Source organism: Aspergillus versicolor, assembly GCF_001890125.1.
Source record: "Aspergillus versicolor CBS 583.65 unplaced genomic scaffold ASPVEscaffold_10, whole genome shotgun sequence".
Lineage (NCBI taxonomy): Eukaryota > Fungi > Ascomycota > Eurotiomycetes > Eurotiales > Aspergillaceae > Aspergillus > Aspergillus versicolor.
Genome location: NW_024467533.1, coordinates 548,442 through 566,787, shown reverse-complemented (window position 1 = coordinate 566,787; position 18,346 = coordinate 548,442). Strand labels below are relative to the sequence as shown.

Below are 18,346 nucleotides of genomic sequence, written 5' to 3'. Positions count from 1 at the left end.
GATAGGTTAAAGGTTAAGGGGCTTTGGTTGTTTGGTTGCGGCATTTTGTATAGTACATTAATAGAAGGAGGGCTTTTGTTTTCGCTTTTATATATTTAGGAGCCGCGTGCTGCCACGTTGTACCCAACCATTTATTGAGTTTCCCATAATCCTTGACACCGCTGCGGTTACATAGATCAACTATATTTAGTATTAAATTCTTTCCTCGGTTTCGCTAAAATATGATTCTAGCCAGCTTTTTATCTGTTTATTTGTTGTCGAGTGCTCGCCTTAAGGTCGGAGATTGGGTACTCGGACGGTGTGGCGGAGGTGCAGATTGCATTGCATTAGGCGCAGATCCATCTGCAAGTGAGGAGGAGACAGGTGGGTTAAGAGGATAGGTCAGGTCTTTTATGCGACCAGACGCCAGAGATGTTATTTGCAGTGGACGCCTCATGTTTGTTACTTCATAGTATTACGGAGTTGTCTATTCCCTGGAATATTCGCGGTTTGGGGTCAGTTCTCTTTGGAAGTGTCCGAGGCTAGAATAGTAGCGTATCACCAAGGCAGCGAAGATCATAACTGCTTCAACTGTTTGAACTTCGAGAGAACTTCCATGCGGAGTTTCCAATAATGGGCAATCGCCCAACACCTTATCAGATTTGTCATAGGGATGCCCAGCATCCACATCCAGTGTGAGCTGCGGCGGTTGTCTGTTTGAAAGTACAGGTCACGTAGCAATCGGACTGGGTGAATTGATTTCGAGAATAATCTCTCCTCGTCGTCCCACTTCCCAGAATGGTAAGCAGACTACCGATGCCTATACCTTTAGCCTTTGGCTACCCCTTTTCCGGCGTTGGAGACTTGGAGAAGCAATCCGGCGTGAGTTTCCGTGATTCGTGAAGAACACTTTCGCTGCCCGAGATCTTCAAGGAACTAAGTCCCAGAAACCACGCGGGTGGAATGGCCCGGGGATTCCGGTCCATCCTACCTAACCTAATTACGGGTCCTCGACTCCTCATAAGGGGCTCTAACTCCCGAAGATTGCCACGCCCACGCTTCTGGCGCAGCAGCGCAGGTGACAGATGCCAACAGCGCCGCAACTGTGAGAGCTCTGCAGCCGACGCGCTCCAATCCACGCTTCGGTTTCACATTGCCACTTCATTCGCAGCCAGTCTCAAGAGTCAAGAGTCTCGAGGGCTGGGACTTGACTGATCCGCCTAGCGACAATAGTCGGATTCCGAGGGCTCCATCCAGCGCACTCAGACTGTTCTGGTGACAATCTAGCGGGTTCTAGCTCGAGCGTTAGTAGTGAACCGCGCGGGTCGCAACGGACAGTGCCAGTAAAACTGGCTCCATATAGATTGATCACTAACGAAGTAGGAAAGAGGGATTGCTGCGGGGATTGATAATAATGAGCTCATTTTCAACGCATTCTGGTCAGTGCTTGTAGGCAATCTTATTGGCTGGAATGGACGTTCATCTCTGGAAATTCCTTGATAGAAAAGGGGGGTTCTAACCAGATGAAGTCGAAGTAGGTGCGTTGGAGTATGGGGCTTCATTTCAGCACAAGGCGATTCCAGGCAATGTCTCAAATAAATGGCAGATCATCACAACGAGAAGGAACAGTCCCTCAGTAAGGGTCCACCGAGACAGCAAATCTCCGTTTGTCGTGCGGAACCAGTCGCTGCGCCGGTTGGGTGACTGGCAGACCGCAGATACCGACGTAAGGAGGGCTCGGCCATTTTACTAGGGGAAGGTCTCATTTCCGGTGAGGCAGCAGAGATACTGTTTCCTGTCTCATTCCAGGTGAAGTCAATAACGAAGCATGCAGTGACTCGGGCCTCAGCGAGCCAGTTCTTTGTGGTCAGCAATGGCCGGCAATGGAAAATAAGCTATTCGGGAAAACGGGGTTCGAGGAGAATGCGAGCATGGAGCTCGTGTGGGTATGAGCTCCTTGTCTAGGGAGAAGAAGTCAATCTGGAACATCATATCCACCCAAGGCGGATCCCGATAATCAGCGCTTGGAATCCGAAGAATTCAGTCCAAGTCGACGAGCGATGGAACATCCCGAAGGCCCGATCCGGCCAGCAGGAGCGCCAGCAGTCACAGTGGCACTGGCAGCAGCGGCAGGAGATTGGGAGGCGACAAGAGGCTCCAGTCTGGCATCGTCAAGAAGGATTGGAGTGGCAAGGTGAGAGTGCCCCTGAAGCAAAAGAGCACCGCCCCATCGGGTCTCCCACGCAAAAGGAAGTTACTAAAATAACCCCCGGAGGGAAACGATATGCTAATCAAACAGCGGACCTAAAAGCAAGGCTGATGACGCGGTGCGAGTATTGAATCCAATGATGCCATCGAGCTCCTTGACGGCGGGAAGATAACTGAGGGCGAGATGCAGGGAATGCGTGCAGCAGGGAATAATATAGCAACAGCAAGAGCAGGGGAATAACAGCCATCAAGTCACAATCAACATGACACTGGGCAATAAGGACGGTGGATGCCACCACGTCGAGGTCATTTCCCAGCTGGGAGATCCAAAAATACCAGGAAGAATAGGGGGGCCAAGGGGGAGAGAAGCCCCAAAACTGAGCAGCAACTTAGGCAGTTCTAGGCAGAAAATAGAAAATAGAAAAACTATCCACGCAGACAAGTGACGCTCGTGCCAAAGTACCTCACGCGGCCTGAGTATATGTAGAGCGGTGCTGCTCATTCCATCAACGCTGTTGTTGCTGTGAAACTCTCCGCCTGTCCATCTTGGATCGCACGTATCTGCAGCTTCTCCTTGATAATCACATTCTTTCTTGTCACGACAAGCCCCTTGTTTCTTTGACTCGACGACATACCTCGCCGCTACAGACGACTCGCGACGCAAGCTGCAGTCAAGACGCCAGAGCGCTCGAGGACTGCGCGCGAGACAGAGATACTTCGATCTCCACCAGCCCACAAACCAAAACCAAACAGAAAAAGAGACTAGCGAGTGACTGGATAACCTCGATCGTTCCCCGTCCGGCCCCTTTTATTCGCCTGCGCTGGATCTTCACCTTGCACGGGGCCAGCGTGAGATTTAGATAATCTGGGCTGAGGGCAATAATCGCACATCATTCGTCTCTGTCCCTGTTTCAGTCGCAGGCTCAGTCGCCGCAGAAGTCTCAATTTCTCAAACCGTCAAACGACGTATCCAGCTGCACTGGTTATTACGAGCGGGTTTTGCGGGAGAGAACCATCGACTCCGGAGTAAGCGGTCTCCCGTCCGGGATTTTCTCTCTGTCACTGTCAGTCCCAGAAGGTAATTTCTTCTCCCCTCATCTTCATCTTCATCCTCATCTCCCTCCCTCGTCTTCCTCTCTGCCCTTCCGCACCCTCTTCCTTCCCCCCAACGTCTCGGTCACCACAGGCTGTGGCGATTTTCTTTTCTTTTTCTTCCCTTCTCGTTTATTTCGCTACGATCCTCTTTTTTCTGCTTTGCTATTTTATTGTGTTTTCCGTTGTTTCATTGTTTTTTTTTTTTTCTGATGCCAACGATTCCCTCAGGCCATTGAGCATACGCCCAGTCACGAGACAATTCCAATAATTCGGCCGCTGAGTTTGATCGGGCTCCTTGATCAGCCTCGCGTCTTCATCCTCGTTCCTCGTTGCCTGGTTGTTGTGCACTGTTCAATCAGAGGCCTCATCTCACGCCCCTCCCCCCGGGCCGATTCGAGACAAGCCCCGACCACCCATCGTCCCCCTTCCTAGCTCGAAAATCTCCGTTGGATTTCTTCCGTGCTCGCCCAAACGTGGCTTACAACAACCCGTACTTAGCGGCGACTCGTTCAGGTTATCCTCCGCCAGTCTCGATCGCTCCTATGACTGAGTAGTCCGTTTCGCTCTCAATCCGACTCTTATTCAACGGGACTGTTGTGGTGGGTTCAGCGCCACATTCTTCGGTTTGGCTGCTTGTTGGGAATTCTTCATTTTCTGCCACTATGAGTTATCAGCAAACCCAGGATATGTATCACGACAACTCCTCGCGTTCTCCTGGCTCGCAGCGCCATCAGCAGCCTCTTCACCGGCAGCCTTCGCGACAATTTGACGCCTATGGTCCAATGCCCGTTAATATTTACGACGACCCTATGGCCCGCTACGATCGTAATCTCGACCGGCTGAACCCGTCGCTACATAATCCTTCCTATGCTTACGACCTCCCTGGCTCCCAAACATGGAATCCGAATGGTTTTGCCAACGCCCAGGCTCTTGGAGGTATACGCTCGGCTTCGGCAAGCCTGAAGACTGGCTCTCGCAGTACTCGATCAGGTCTTCCAACTGTACGTGATGTGAATTGAACAGGATATATGCCGGTGCTACTGAAGTAGGGTTTGCTAACTTGCGTGAATAGACATGGCTAGATCAACAACCCGGCATCCCGAGTCCTTTCTCTAATATTGGATCAGCCCCGCTACAAGGCGGCTCGATGCGCGACCCTACAGGGCCCTCGGATGTTGACGACGAGTTGATCCCTACTGCCATCGTGATCAAGAACATCCCCTTCGCTGTGAAGAAGGAGCAGCTCGTTCAACTTATGACCGAGCTGAACCTGCCCCTGCCGTATGCATTCAACTATCACTTCGATAATGGCGTATTCCGTGGACTTGCGTTTGCCAATTTCACTTCTGCGGAAGAAACAGCGACCGTGATCGAAGTCCTGAACCATTTCGAACTGCAAGGCAGGAAGTTGAGGGTTGAATACAAGAAGATGCTTCCTCTACAAGAGCGCGAACGCATTGAGCGCGAGAAGCGTGAACGTCGCGGCCAACTTGAAGAACAGCACAGGCCCATGCCAACTTCTCAACTCCAGACTCAGAGCTCCATGTCGTCTCTCACATCACACATTCCGGCTACGTCTCCTTCTCCTGTCTCCCAGCGTGGCCAGAAGCTCGGTGAGTGAATGGCGACCCCGTTTCCGTTTGCTATACTTTCTAGAACAATAACTAACGCAATATTGCTCCAGATGTTGATTTGAATGATACTCAGACCCTTTCGTACTACTCCCAACTTCTGCTGTTTAAGGAAGATACCGGCCGCGACTCAGTGATCTTCCCGTCCAACCTTACACCCGTCCAGCGCCGCACTGTGCATACCCTGGCTCACAACATGGGCCTGGGCCACGCGTCTCGTGGGTCTGGTGACCAACGCCAGGTACAAGTGTTCAAGGTCGCTCCAGGCACGAATGTGAGCCCCCCCTTGTCTGCCATTCCTGCCGCGGTCCAGCCCGCGGACCCTGCCCGCCGCGGGCTCAACCGCGCTGCCACTATTGATTTCAGCGAGTCTCGTAATGAGGCGCCTGCTCATTTCAACACCCTTCGTGGCCAACCCTCTGCAGGGTTTTTGGGAGTGCTAGACTCCCCTGCCAGCTTTGGTAATACACAGAATCTACGCGCCGCCAAGTCATTCGCAGACTTGCGTTCTTACACGCCCTCGCCTGTTCCTTCTTCGGCTAGCTTCCCGGCTGCACTACAATCCAACGGCACACGCCTTCAGCAATATGATGGCGCAGCGAGTGTCACGTCTAACACCCCCACCTTGACGCCTGCTCCATCGGGATCCTCGCTTGGTATGCAGCGGGATGATGGTCTTTTGGTCAACAGCTTGAGCAGTCTATCTCTGGGCACTGGAATTGGAGGACCCAACTCGAGCCCGAGAAGATTGAGGGGTATGTTCTCTTGGGAGCAGCCGGAAAGCCAACCCTCCAGCGCTGGTCCCATTGGTAGTAACCGCACCATCGGAGTTGGATTTGACGGTCAGTCACAGGAGCGCATGCCTATTAGGCAGCCGAGAGGCCCCCTACCCGAAAAAGGGCCAGGTTTCCGACGACAAAACGGACACCAGCCGCGTGGAAGCGACGAATTGCGCACCAACTCCGGCGTGGAAATTATTGTGGAGTAAACGTTTAATGGGAGATGAAGACAACGAAAATTGTTAGATTGCTTTACCGAAAGACGCATACGAACCTTTATATCACGAGGCCTGATCCGTTTGTGCGATGATCGGCTTACGATTCGATGAGGGATGATGAGACGACAATGCAACTAAAGAGAACCACAAAGAAAGTATTTCTCTGATCCAGCCCAGTTTAGAAGTTATTTTGGGGCAGCCCTCCAGGCGCGCCGTTTACGCGGTTCCGTTTATGTTTCTCCCTTTCGCCGAAAAAACGAAATCATGCAAGTTGAAGCCATGATATTTTGCGACGCGGGCGCCTTGCATGTGGATGCGCCTTTTCATTACCCCTCTCCCCTATTATCTATTTTATCTTTTTTCTATATTTCTATTTCGAAGTTGTGTCTGCCGGAATGAAAGCAAAAATCAGAAACTTAACTCTCAAGAAGACTACGAAGAACGACCAAAAAGAATACCAATATCAATATGTCTTTGTTATTAACAAACCATGACAAGAGAAATGACCAGCATTTGCATTACTTTTTGGATCTTTTTGTATATGGGGCAACTTGCATCGTTTAATGCTTTTATTCTTTTTACTCCTACTTTATTCCTTCTTCATCTATTTATCCTCTGTTTCTCCTGCCTCCATTTGATGTACCTCTATTTATTTATGGAACTTGAATCTTCAGTCGGGTATTGGAAGAACCGTTTCCCTCCGTTTCCAGAAGCGACGAAAGCACTGCCAATGCTTTTCTCGCATCCTTCTCGTGTTTCTCCATGTCCACGCGGAATTAAATCCACTACTAGTACTTCTCGAAATATCCACACAGAAACTCGGCGCTCGCCATAGCTTGTGGATCTAGTGCATTCGTATCTCCGTCTTTCAAGCCCTCTACCACCCTAGATATATATCCATAGATGGCAACAAGTAGTGCCAACTGAGGGAGACGGGTCTGAGACTTGGATACCAAGCCAGGTAACTTGGGCATGGCTACCTACTTATTTGGGGGTACCGAGTTACCCAATTTGCATGACATCAGCTCCGCAGCAGCTTAATCGTCAGGTATGTTGCGTTACTCCCTCGTTTCGGGTCAGGACTGCTTGCTCCCGTCGATTTGATCGCGTTACTACGATATACCTAGCTACGTACTACTAGTGGCAGAATCTACATACCTTACTTAGTATACCCCACCACTCTCGGTGTCTAGCGGCGCATACACCATATTGAGAGGCCCATGACCCAGGCGAAATTATATACTTAAAGCTTATCATCTACTGTTGCATCCACGATTAGATATAACTTCTATTCCGGGTATGCCAGAAGTATAGTGTGGCATTATTTATATTACTGCTTTGTTGCCACTGGTGTTTCCTGGCTTTAAGTACGGAGTACAAATCTTTCATATGTGTAGATGTACTGGGTTTGTTGGACTGGCGCAGGTATATGCAAGACCAGGACATTTGAGGGGATGAAAATCAAGATCAAAATAAACTGCGCGCAGTTGCATAGTTCAGAGCTACGGGAATTCCGAGTGTTTATTTTTCCTTGGTTCTTTGATTTGGTTGGTTGCATATGGAATGCTAGGCGTTGAAAATATATTCCCGGAGTTAATTTAGCTTAGTTAGGCTTGGAGTTACAGCTACTTCGTACATGATCTTTGAGACTCGAAAGTTCCCTTTTTTTCGCTTTCCAGAAATAGTCGCATCGTAACGCACTCAACACCGATAATTTGCAGAATGAGGAAAATTAAGGTGAAAAAAAGAAAGGAAAGGAAAAGAGACAAATGAAAAGGACAACCAGTTCCCACTACCGAGAATACCCCTTTTCCCATTACAGCGCCCTGGATAACTCGAGATAAATGATCAACGGAGCAGACATACAAGAAGAGATAGCGAAACAAGTAATAATAGCAAGATCAGTTCGAATGGACATGTCGAACCGCAGCGTGGCGAAGGAGGAAGTTCGAGCGCGGGAGCGGATTGCTCCCGCAATCAGTGTAGTCTGCAAAGCTCGGGTTCAGTCGTCATGATCACTGTACGAGGGGGTTTTCCATTCAATCATCATTAAACGCCGTATTTGTTGGGTATCCGCGGGGTTTATGCGTCAGACTTCTTCTTCTTCTGTTCCACCTTGAGCAGCAGGGCTCGATTGATACGTGGCAGAACACCACCAAAGGCAATGGTGGCACGGATGAGGGTGTCAAGTTCTTCGTCTCCACGGATGGCAAGCTGGAGGTGACGGGGCGTGATACGCTTGACTTTGAGATCCTTGGCAGCGTTTCCGGCAAGTTCCAGAACTTCTGCTGTCAGGTATTCAAGGACAGCAGTGACGTAGACAGCGGCTAAACGCATGAGTATCAGCGAAGCCCAAGATAATAAACTGAACAAGGCCTAAGTAGTCTTACCTTTCGCACCAACGCGCATCTTGTTTTGCGTGTTGTTCTTAAGGAAACGCTTGACACGACCGCATGGGAACTGCAAACCAAGTTAGAAATAGGTTCGACCAAACCGCGTAAATAGAGCGCCGGGAAAAGGCGATTAATCTGAAGATAGGACGTGGAGAGCAGTAAACCAAAAGCTACCCAGATTCCCAGACGAGAAAAGAGAGAGGGAGGGGCGAACAAATGAGCGGGTTCAGGAGCTTTGGACTGTCGCGCGTTCGGGTGATCGCGATAAGGCGAACAGCTATTGAAGAAATGAAATATAATAAAACAAGCAAAGCACTAACCTGCAGACCAGCCTTCGCGCTGTGGGACTTTTGGGCCTTCCCCGCAGAGTCCTTGGAGCCTGCCTTTCCACCGATAGACTTTCCTTTTCCACCAGGCATTTTGAAAAAGCGTCGAGATTCGGGGTCGCGGACTATAAAGTTTCGCGTTGATCAAGATTCTGAGTCGATGAAGTGTGATGGTGGGCGTTGAATGAATTCGACACACCGACGGCACGCGCGTTGTTGATGGATGAAGGAGTCAGAAATGTCAGAGCCATCCTGGTCGCTAAGACGGCATCGAGCCTCGAAAGCCACTAGTCCTAATCTGGAAACCACCTCAACATCCAAAGTCCAACCTTGGCGATGACTGGGAGATGGAGGAACCAGGGCACTAGAATAGCAAAGACAATCAATATATACGTACCAGGTAGAAATATAGCGAGAAACCACTGAGATCACCTGAAAGGAGGGTAGCCTAGGGAACAAAAAACTCACAGGTTGATAGATATTAATTTCCCTTCAGCGCCCACTTCTAGGCTGGCAGTCTCTCGCTACCGACCGGCATTTTGAGCCTGCCATATAGGAAAAACATAATTTTTTTTTTTTCAATATGAGGCTCGAGCCATAAAATAATTCGCATATAAGTGTCTATAAGAATGACAACTGTGAAGTGGACGTCTCTGGAAAGCTCATGATCAGATCGCAGAAGTTGTAGGAGCTTCAAAGAGTCACAAGTGTGCTAGGTGGGTTACATAAGCTGAGCTGGTGACTTGTTCTTGCCTGAGGCCAGAATATCTTATCGCCTTATCTCTGCAACGGAGAAAACCTGTTCTGGAAGGGTCTTTGGCACGTGATTCATGCGCGTTAGGACAGCTGTCCGACTTCGCCGATGGCGACAGCTTGGGGTAAGTTTCTGCTCGTGTGTCCTTTGGCCTCAAGACTCCCCTTTTCAAGCCCATCGCACGGCAGCAACCCATCCCTATTTCTTGGTTGCCTTTTAATCCCCACCGCAAAAATGGTGTCCCCTCAAGTGTATGCCAACCCTGCGCACTTTTTTGTTTATTGACGATGTTGGACGGCATCGCAACATTCTGAAACCATGCCGTTCCTCTCCACACTGGGTTATAAAAGTCGTACTGACTGTTCATATGTTTGCAGTACAAATTTGGCGATCATCGTCGTGATGATGCAGGTGTCCAAGAAGGTCCCCTTTGACGATCCAGATGTTCTACTTCTTGTCCGTGGTCTTTACGTCTTGTCCAACGTGATCATCCTGAGTCTGTATCTTTACACGCAAGCTCAGATCACCAAGAAAAATGGTTGGTACCCCACATAATCTGCTTCTCCGCATCTGCTTTAAAAGCGCGAGATTCCGGACCTATAGTTGACTAATTTCTCCTGCCTAAAGACCTTACGACATTGAAGTACGTCGAGCCCGCTCCTCTCGGAAGCGGCGAGGAGCCCCGCCCTGTCACGACCACCAACATGGACTACGACAAGGGTCAGTTCCGTCAGCTCATCAAGAGCCAGTTTATGGGCGTCGGTATGATGGCGGTGATGCACTTGTACTTCAACTACACCAACCCCCTTCTGATCCAGTCGATCATTCCTCTCAAGGGTGCTTTCGAATCCAACCTGGTGAAGATTCATGTATTTGGAAAGCCCGCAACTGGCGATCTCCAGCGGCCTTTCAAGGCTGGAAACAGCTTCCTCAGCCAGGGCCAGCCCAAGACCGACAAGGCTTCTCTCGAGAACGCCGAGAAGAACTGGAGGGGCGGTGTCAAGGAGGAGTAAGCTTATATATGGTAGCTGGACACAGAGCGGTGTCAAGAGCATATTCTTTCTTCTGTATTATACATAAGATGCCGATGTGGTGGCGGTAGCTCTGTTGGATTTACCCTCTGGCTGAGATGGTAGCCTGGAAGAGTAGACAATCCTATCTAATAAATAGCCTTTCGATATCTTTAGATATATCGAATACTTTGATAACCCGCTTGTGAAAATCTGGCTTATATTCGTACGTAAGCGGTGCTGGGAAAGGTTGCGAGATTGCATATTCAAACAGTATACACAAACTACATGTAGTGGAGTTGACCCAGCCCTCGACGTTTGGGTAGGTTTAGAGCGTGGTCTGCAGGGTGATGTCGTACAATGTACGCTGAACGTTACTTGGCAGCTGAATGGTGAATCAGATGAGCAACGTACCCTAAACTCGAAGTATAAGCCATTGTATGATTGCCCACGCTTTTCATCAGCTTAATTCGGGAGCACAAAGAGCTTCATGCCCTAAATACGTGAATCAGGTATTTAATGATTACTTTACGGATACTACGGCACAATAAATGAGCCGTACTGTTGCTGCCCGGCGACGGCGTCTGCACCATTCAAGGTGCTGCCTTTTGCATCAGCCTCGTTGGGTATTAAATATACTTTCGCCACGGGGTCAAACCGAACCCCCAATCTTGGAAAGCCTGTCTAGATCACGGTTGATCGTCGACGTCGCGCCTGGAGCTTTCAGGCAAGGAACATCCTCATTCGTTGACCGATCTAATTTTGGGGCGTCTGAAAGCGTTGCCAGGTGGAATCTGAGCCTAAAATCCTCCATCTCCAGAGTCTCCACCGCTGTAAAACTGTGACTGAGCTCGTGAGCTTGGACGGTGACCGGTGACTGTTTCTGGTCTGCGGAGAGGCGAACAGACGCATCAAGAACGCCCTTAATAAGCGCATGGGTGTTTGGCGGCTCAGAAGAGGGGCAGTGGAAGCACGGAACATCATTATCCCGCAGCCAGACCTCCCCCCATGCCCAAAAGCGGAAAGGTCGGGTTGCCCCTCGATTTCAAGAGGATTCCATTGCATCATCGGAGCACTCGCAGCTTCACCCGACAGTAAGCGGACTTGACGGGAATGTGAAACGAGGGACGGCCGAATTCTTTGCGCATAACCTAGGTAGACGAGCCCATTTGATTCCGATCTGCTGGGAAAACATTCACGAGAGGGTACCTCACAAGGAGCGAGTACCCGGTTTGATAGATATGTAGCACGCCGATTGGCTCATCCGGCAGCTGTCGCAGTCCCAAATATCGTGCCTCTCCTGCTTTGCCCGGTGTATGAAACCGGAAAGGCTGCTCAGCAGCTGGCCAACGGCGCAGACCGGGAACACAGCTGACAATCGACCCATTCGATGCGTTGCCCGTCGCATTTGGGAGGCCCCTGGTAGCTTTGCCCCGCCTGTCCGCCCGGTGTGAGTCGGCGGACGTGACAAGGTCGTTGCGTCAGTTCAACATTTGTTGCCCATATTTTCCTCCTTCTCCCCGCTGTTGTTCTTCTCTCTTCTTCTTTCTCCTTTCCCCTTCAACCATCCATCTATCCTCACATCAACCAAGTATCTCTCACCCCCCAATATAAGTATGTGCTTCGCGTTCCTCCATTCCGACTCCCATTGCCAACCACATCGACCCATCCCTGAGCTTTTCTTATCGGAGCTTTACTAACAGCTGCCCCGCTCTTAACAGACATCCAAACAATGGCTCCCAAGGTACGACACCCATGCAGACGGGAACCGGAAATGGCTCAATTCTTACTGTTGTATCCAGGTTGGAATCAACGGCTTCGGTCGTATCGGACGTATTGTGAGTTCTACTCTGCCCGATTTTTATCTAGTCTTCATTGAAATCTAACATTACTTCCAGGTCTTCCGTAACGCGTGAGTAATATTCTCATTGTGGTTCAACTGGTTTCCGCGAAAAAGAGATTTTAACACTTGACAGCATCGAGGCTGACTCCGTCGATGTCGTCGCCGTCAACGACCCTTTCATTGAGACCCACTACGCTGTATGTAGCCTCTTTGCTGTCGAGGAGAGTCGGACATAGCTAACCATTGATCTGCGATGTAGGCCTACATGCTCAAGTATGACAGTCAGCACGGTCAGTTCAAGGGCACCATCGAGACCTACGACCAGGGCCTCGTTGTCAACGGCAAGAAGATCCGCTTCTTCACCGAGCGTGACCCTGCCAGCATCCCCTGGGGTCAGGCCGGCGCCGACTACATTGTCGAGTCTACCGGTGTCTTTACCACCCAGGAGAAGGCCAGCGCTCACTTGAAGGGTGGTGCCAAGAAGGTTGTCATCTCTGCTCCTTCCGCTGATGCCCCCATGTTCGTCATGGGTGTCAACAACGAGACGTACAACAAGGACATCCAGATCCTCTCCAACGCCTCTTGCACCACCAACTGCCTTGCTCCTCTCGCCAAGGTCATCAACGACAACTTCGGTATCATTGAGGGTCTGATGACCACCGTCCACTCCTACACTGCTACCCAGAAGGTCGTCGATGGCCCCTCCGCCAAGGACTGGCGTGGTGGCCGTACGGCCGCTACCAACATCATCCCCAGCTCTACTGGTGCCGCCAAGGCTGTCGGCAAGGTTATTCCTTCGCTCAACGGCAAGCTCACCGGAATGGCCATGCGTGTTCCCACCTCCAACGTCTCTGTTGTTGACCTGACTGTCCGCACCGAGAAGGGCGTCTCCTACGACCAGATCAAGGAGGCCATCAAGAAGGCTTCCGAGAATGAGCTCAAGGGTATGTGGTTACGCCTCAAGCGTCTTATCTATATCCGCTGACTTGTTATCTAGGCATCCTTGGCTACACCGAGGACGACATTGTCTCCACTGACCTGAACGGTGACACCCGCTCTTCCATCTTCGATGCCAAGGCTGGTATTTCTCTCAACGCCAACTTCATTAAGCTCGTTTCCTGGTACGACAACGAGTGGGGTTACTCCCGCCGTGTTGTTGACCTCATCTGTAAGTTCCCGATACACCGATTTAGAGCCATTTTGCTCCTACTGACTCGCATCTTAGCCTACATTGCCAAGGTCGATGGCCAATAGGAATCAGGACGGAAACCAGAGGCCAGGAGTTTCCTTTAAACAAAACTCGCTGGTCCATACAATAGCCCGCGCCTCAGCAGGATTGGGCAGGCCCTGTGTCCGTGACGTGATGTTCCGAGATTGCAGCGTCGTCTTAAGGATCTTTGGAGGATATCGGCATAAAATCCTATGATAACGTACTATTTAATGACAAATACACGATCAGAATTCAATGGAATCCTGTTCCTCATAGTTTGAAATCCATGTACTTGTAACTTAATGTAACTTAACTGCGCTTTTGGCGGGCGACAACGAGGAGTCACGCTAAGACAACAGCGTCAAACCATCATTACTGCCTGATGAGAGCGTGATTTAGCATTGGAATATGTCTTTCACATCTTACAAAGGTAGCCTGATGCGTCGTTATCTGGGACCAGTAGGAGTCACGTGAATGGCGCTTTTGGCAGCTTCCGACCTAAACTCCGTCCTAGAGCTCCATCAACCGAACTCCCATGCCAGAGCACCCCCCTTTGGTGCACGCGTTGCGAATAGTTGGGACGTGGAATTTCCTTCTATGAACTGTATGCCTGAGCGCGAATATATCGCCGCCTACTAGCCCTCGTTTCTGACCCGCGTTGTACCGTGTGCAATGGTTCTGGATTCAACTCTTTGCGGTCATTTGGGTTTCACTGCTAGAGCTATCTAGTTCCTCCCCGTCTCCTCGTTGTTCCACTTTTCCTTGCGCACTACTATTGCCGTTTTATATTTTCCATACCTATCCAATTTCCTGCCTTGTACTGCGCTTAAATTGTTAAGCGCTTACTGGGCACCCTCTTTGTATCCTCAATAGACTTTTGTTCGCCATTACTCCCCCCTGTCCTGGTTGTCAACATTGTGTATATCGCCACTCTTCTGCTGTTGGGTTGGTCATGAGGTACTAGCACAACCCGTTTCTTGCAGTGACAAGGAGATAAAGAGGGTCTTCTGAGTCCAACCAGTGACGATGGTAGAGGACGAGGACACCGTCATGGGAGAGGCGGGCCTCCATGCTGCCAACCCTGACTTTTCAAACCGATCGACAAGCGACGGTGCGGGTCAGCTGAGATCTCATGGCCATCTAAATGGGGGATCTGATCCATATTTGGCCCCGCCACTGCTAAGCCAGCCGATGCAAATGCCAGTGATTCAAACGGGTAACTCACAACCCTTGGAGACAACGATCCTAGGGGGAAAACAGAGCGAATCGCCGCCAAAGAGCGTCCTGCAGTCGAATGCCCCTGCAGATGCCTCAATTACCGACATTGAAAAGCAGGATAGCCTCGTGGAAGAAGATTCAGACTGGTCTGATGAAGACACACAAGTGCAACCTGGACTGCCACTGGCTTCATTACCATCAGGGCTTTGTTATGATGTCCAGATGCGTTACCATTGTGAAGTTCGACCGACGTCAGATGTCCATCCAGAAGACCCGAGAAGAATCTACTACATTTTCAAAGAGCTCTGCAGGGCAGGGCTTGTTGACGATGCAGAGTCAACTAGACCTCTGGTCGCGCGGCCATTGAAGCGGATTAATGCCCGTAACGCCACGGAAGAGGAAATATCTTCTGTTCACACTGCTGCGCATTATGCATTTGTAGAGAGCACCAAAGGTATGTTCTTTACATGATTCTGAGTAAGTTGAATGCCTCTAATATGTCCTACAGATATGTCTGATGAAGAATTAATCGCACTGGAGCACACCCGCGACTCCATCTATTTTAATAAGCTCACCTTTGCGGCTTCCCTGTTATCCGTCGGAGGTGCTATCGAAACATGCCTGGCTGTCGCTACTCGCAAAGTGAAGAATGCGATAGCTGTTATTCGACCACCTGGTCACCATGCTGAGCATGATAAGACTATGGGATTCTGCTTATTCAATAACGTCTCAGTTGCAGCGCGCGTCTGCCAGAAACAACTTGGTGATAGCTGCAGGAAGATTTTAATTCTTGACTGGTATGTGATACCCGCGGAATCTGGGACTGAAAAAGGCTAACTTTTACAGGGATGTCCATCATGGTAATACATACTGCTTAAACTGAAAATAGATAACACCACCGCTCATACTTGACAGGAAACGGAATCCAGAAAGCCTTTTACGACGACCCGAATATTCTGTACATTTCGCTCCACGTTTACCAAGACGGGAAATTTTATCCAGGAGAGAAAGAAGGGGACTGGGATTATTGCGGTGCAGGCGCAGGTGTAGGAAGGTCGGCCACACGTTCTTCAACCCAATTTTTGAACCACTTACTGATGATCCTTTCAGAAATGTCAACATACCCTGGCCCAGTCAAGGAATGGGCGATGGTGATTACATGTATGCGTTCCAGCAGGTGGTCATGCCTATTGCGCAAGAGTTTAACCCTGATTTGGTAATAAGTATGGAATCTCCCATATCTCACTACACAGATTCGGATACTAAACACCTATAGTTGCATCCGGCTTCGATGCGGCCGTGGGTGATGAGCTTGGTGGATGTTTTGTGACACCAGCATGTTATGCTCATATGACACACATGCTAATGACACTGGCACACGGAAAGGTTGCTGTTTGCTTGGAGGTTTGTATATACTTGGAGAGCTTGTCTTCCTCGGTGGCTAATCTACGGGTTTCAGGGAGGCTACAACTTTAGGTCGATTTCGAAGTCCGCCCTTGCTGTCACGAAAACACTCATGGGAGATCCACCTGACAGACTACACTCAACCTCGCCTTCAGAAATGGCTATTTCTACTGTACGACGGGTAATCATGATCCAATCCAGTTACTGGCATTGCATGTACCCGAAAGGACCCCAAGGCGAAGGACTCTGGACCGATAGACTTCACGGTATACCTCCGTCTTGAGAAGCAACTGAAAAAGGGCATGAACGCTGATCAAATTACAGATGTCATTCGAGCCTACCAGGCCAAGCAACTATATGATAACCACAAGCTCACTTCACTCTATATATATCGAACTGCCATATCTCGTTCATTTGAGAACCAAGTTTTGGCAAGGTAATCACTCGAATTCGGCCAACTGGAAACCAGCTAACACACTGAAGTCCGAATTATAACCAGGCCGTTCCGCTTTTAGTTATTTTCCATGACCCGTGAGTGTTCCATTCAACTGTAAATGAGTTCCATATTTAACACTGAGTAGGCCTGAGATCATGGGGCTGCCACACCCAGTCACTAATAGATTGGAGGCGCACAACTGCTGGCTTGTAAGTGCACAGGCCCCCTCCTGCAATGGCTGCGCTGACCAGAACAAGGCTGATGTCATGAAGGATTATGTCCAATGGGCTGCTGGCAAGGGTTATGGTGTAATTGACGTGAACATCCCAAAACATGTCACAACTGAGCCAGTGAGTAGACTTAGGGTTCCGCGGAGCACTTTCGCTAACAGGGTCACATAGGCACCAAATAGGTTCGAGGATGAAGACGAGAATCGGCCGACAGCAACTGAAGAGCTAGCTGGTTATTTGTGGGACAATTACATCGAGTAAGATTTGGAGATTGCTCGCGATGTTACCGGCGAGACTAACCTCGAATCTTAGACCTAATGAAGCAACGGAAATATTCTTGATTGGAATTGGGAATGCGTTTTATGGAGTTGCCAATCTCTTAATAAACAGAGGTAGGGAACCGCCGTGCGGAGCCGGCCATAACAAAGCTAAGCCATAGACAGAAACCCTTTACCAGCGAGTGAACGGAGTGATCTCATTTGTGGCCCGAGATCCAGTCCGCGCAGTTGCCTCGCATACCCAGGTTTGGTTGTCAAGATGGTACAAAGATGTAAGTTGTTACAATTTCCTTCCATTCGTGACCTCTGGGGCTCTTGCTGATTCTGGAAGAACTCGCTCGTATATGTCTCACACGCCCATGGGCTGTGGAAGAACCCGAAGAAGCCATCTAAAAGATACGGAAATCTGCTTGAATCACCAAAGGAAGCACTCAGTGAGATGCTTGTTCACCACAAAGATGAGGTTTTCCAATGGATTGAAAGCCGAGTTGAGTCGCCTGAGAGTGACGAGACGGAGGAGCAGCCCTCGAGCCGGTCTCCTACAAAGGCCACTCCGAGGGAATCCTAATCATACATCGATCTCACCTATTCCGAGGGTTTATCAGCGCTACTGTATTATCTCGTATCATTTTCAGTCTCGGGCTGGTTTGGAATAATCGGTCGATGGTGTTGTTTCTCTTGTTTTGAAATTTGCAACAAGGCGTGGCTTGACATGACTTCGAATGGCTTGACATGGCTTGAAAGATCAGCGTGTAGAGTGAAACTTAGCGAAAGAGTTTTTTTCCCCGTATCTATCCATGAGTAGCATCTGGCTTTGATATCCTAATTTACAATTTCTCCCCCACAGCTTGGCTGCCCAAACCCCAAACCCCGAAACCCGAAAGTTCCACATGGTTAGTGTTTTCGTGCTGAATGCTCCTCCGGGTTCGCGGGGATGGCAGGTTGTCCCCGCGTGGTCTGACCTCACATCGACCTCTTCTCTTCAGGTCGGTCAGTCAGATGATGGCTGAGACACAGAACAAAGCTAAGGCGAGCCAGTTTGTGAAGTCCATGGGCAGCCGTCGAATACGAGGTCTCTCTGCAGAACCACGGTCAAAGCGAGGCGTTTATCCAGCAATCCTGTTCGTTCCGTTCAACACCATCCTGAGACATCTGCAAGACTTCCACTTGCCAATGTAAACTCCATTGGCTCAAAAAGAGATCCAGCATGATTGGGCTCGTTTGCAGCCTCCAAGCCCCGAAGGCCAGTCTGAGTTGTCTCTGACCATATTTGTATCTCTGGATACTTTGATCCAGGATGTAACTGTCTCACCCAGCCCCGCCGGATGCCTCTT

General features: G+C 49.8%; 5 protein-coding genes across 5 annotated transcripts; 4 read left to right on the top strand and 1 right to left on the bottom strand.

Annotated features, from left to right (window-relative positions):
- Positions 1-3,944: 3,944 nt before the first annotated feature.
- Positions 3,945-5,901, top strand: ASPVEDRAFT_140018 (putative R3H domain protein; the record flags this gene model as incomplete). The annotated part of the gene is made up of 3 exons (XM_040807618.1): positions 3,945-4,283; positions 4,355-4,895; positions 4,967-5,901. The coding sequence occupies 3 exons, from the start codon at positions 3,945-3,947 to the stop codon at positions 5,899-5,901; spliced, it is 1,815 nt and encodes a 604-aa protein (XP_040671903.1).
- A 2,091-nt stretch (positions 5,902-7,992) lies between these two features.
- On the bottom strand, positions 7,993-8,722 carry htz1 (histone H2AZ; the record flags this gene model as incomplete). The annotated part of the gene is made up of 3 exons (XM_040807545.1): positions 7,993-8,237; positions 8,301-8,370; positions 8,624-8,722. 3 exons carry the CDS (start codon positions 8,720-8,722, stop codon positions 7,993-7,995), a joined length of 414 nt encoding a protein of 137 aa, XP_040671902.1.
- Positions 8,723-9,511: 789 nt separating this feature from the next.
- Positions 9,512-10,735, top strand: ASPVEDRAFT_45551 (PHO88 family protein). The gene is made up of 3 exons (XM_040813320.1): positions 9,512-9,634; positions 9,761-9,921; positions 10,011-10,735. The coding sequence occupies exons 1-3, from the start codon at positions 9,618-9,620 to the stop codon at positions 10,394-10,396; spliced, it is 564 nt and encodes a 187-aa protein (XP_040671901.1). The 5' UTR covers positions 9,512-9,617; the 3' UTR covers positions 10,397-10,735.
- Positions 10,736-12,114: 1,379 nt separating this feature from the next.
- gpdA (glyceraldehyde 3-phosphate dehydrogenase GpdA) lies at positions 12,115-13,645 on the top strand. Its single transcript, XM_040813319.1, has 7 exons — positions 12,115-12,137; positions 12,196-12,231; positions 12,292-12,305; positions 12,370-12,433; positions 12,496-13,180; positions 13,234-13,404; positions 13,462-13,645. Exons 1-7 carry the CDS (start codon positions 12,126-12,128, stop codon positions 13,488-13,490), a joined length of 1,011 nt encoding a protein of 336 aa, XP_040671900.1. The 5' UTR covers positions 12,115-12,125; the 3' UTR covers positions 13,491-13,645.
- Positions 13,646-14,472: 827 nt separating this feature from the next.
- hdaA (histone deacetylase hdaA) lies at positions 14,473-17,580 on the top strand (the record flags this gene model as incomplete). The annotated part of the gene is made up of 15 exons (XM_040807587.1): positions 14,473-15,118; positions 15,173-15,461; positions 15,511-15,524; positions 15,580-15,718; positions 15,775-15,887; positions 15,941-16,068; positions 16,124-16,334; positions 16,393-16,504; positions 16,552-16,599; positions 16,650-16,713; positions 16,762-16,854; positions 16,906-16,991; positions 17,047-17,126; positions 17,178-17,284; positions 17,344-17,580. 15 exons carry the CDS (start codon positions 14,473-14,475, stop codon positions 17,578-17,580), a joined length of 2,367 nt encoding a protein of 788 aa, XP_040671899.1.
- Positions 17,581-18,346: the final 766 nt, after the last annotated feature.

Coding starts and splice junctions, on each gene's coding strand:
- ASPVEDRAFT_45551 (XM_040813320.1), top strand. Junction 9,922..10,010: donor TCAGATCACCAAGAAAAATG/GTTGGTACCCCA, acceptor TCCTGCCTAAAG/ACCTTACGACATTGAAGTAC.
- gpdA (XM_040813319.1), top strand. Junction 12,434..12,495: donor TCATTGAGACCCACTACGCT/GTATGTAGCCTC, acceptor TCTGCGATGTAG/GCCTACATGCTCAAGTATGA. Junction 13,405..13,461: donor CCGTGTTGTTGACCTCATCT/GTAAGTTCCCGA, acceptor CTCGCATCTTAG/CCTACATTGCCAAGGTCGAT.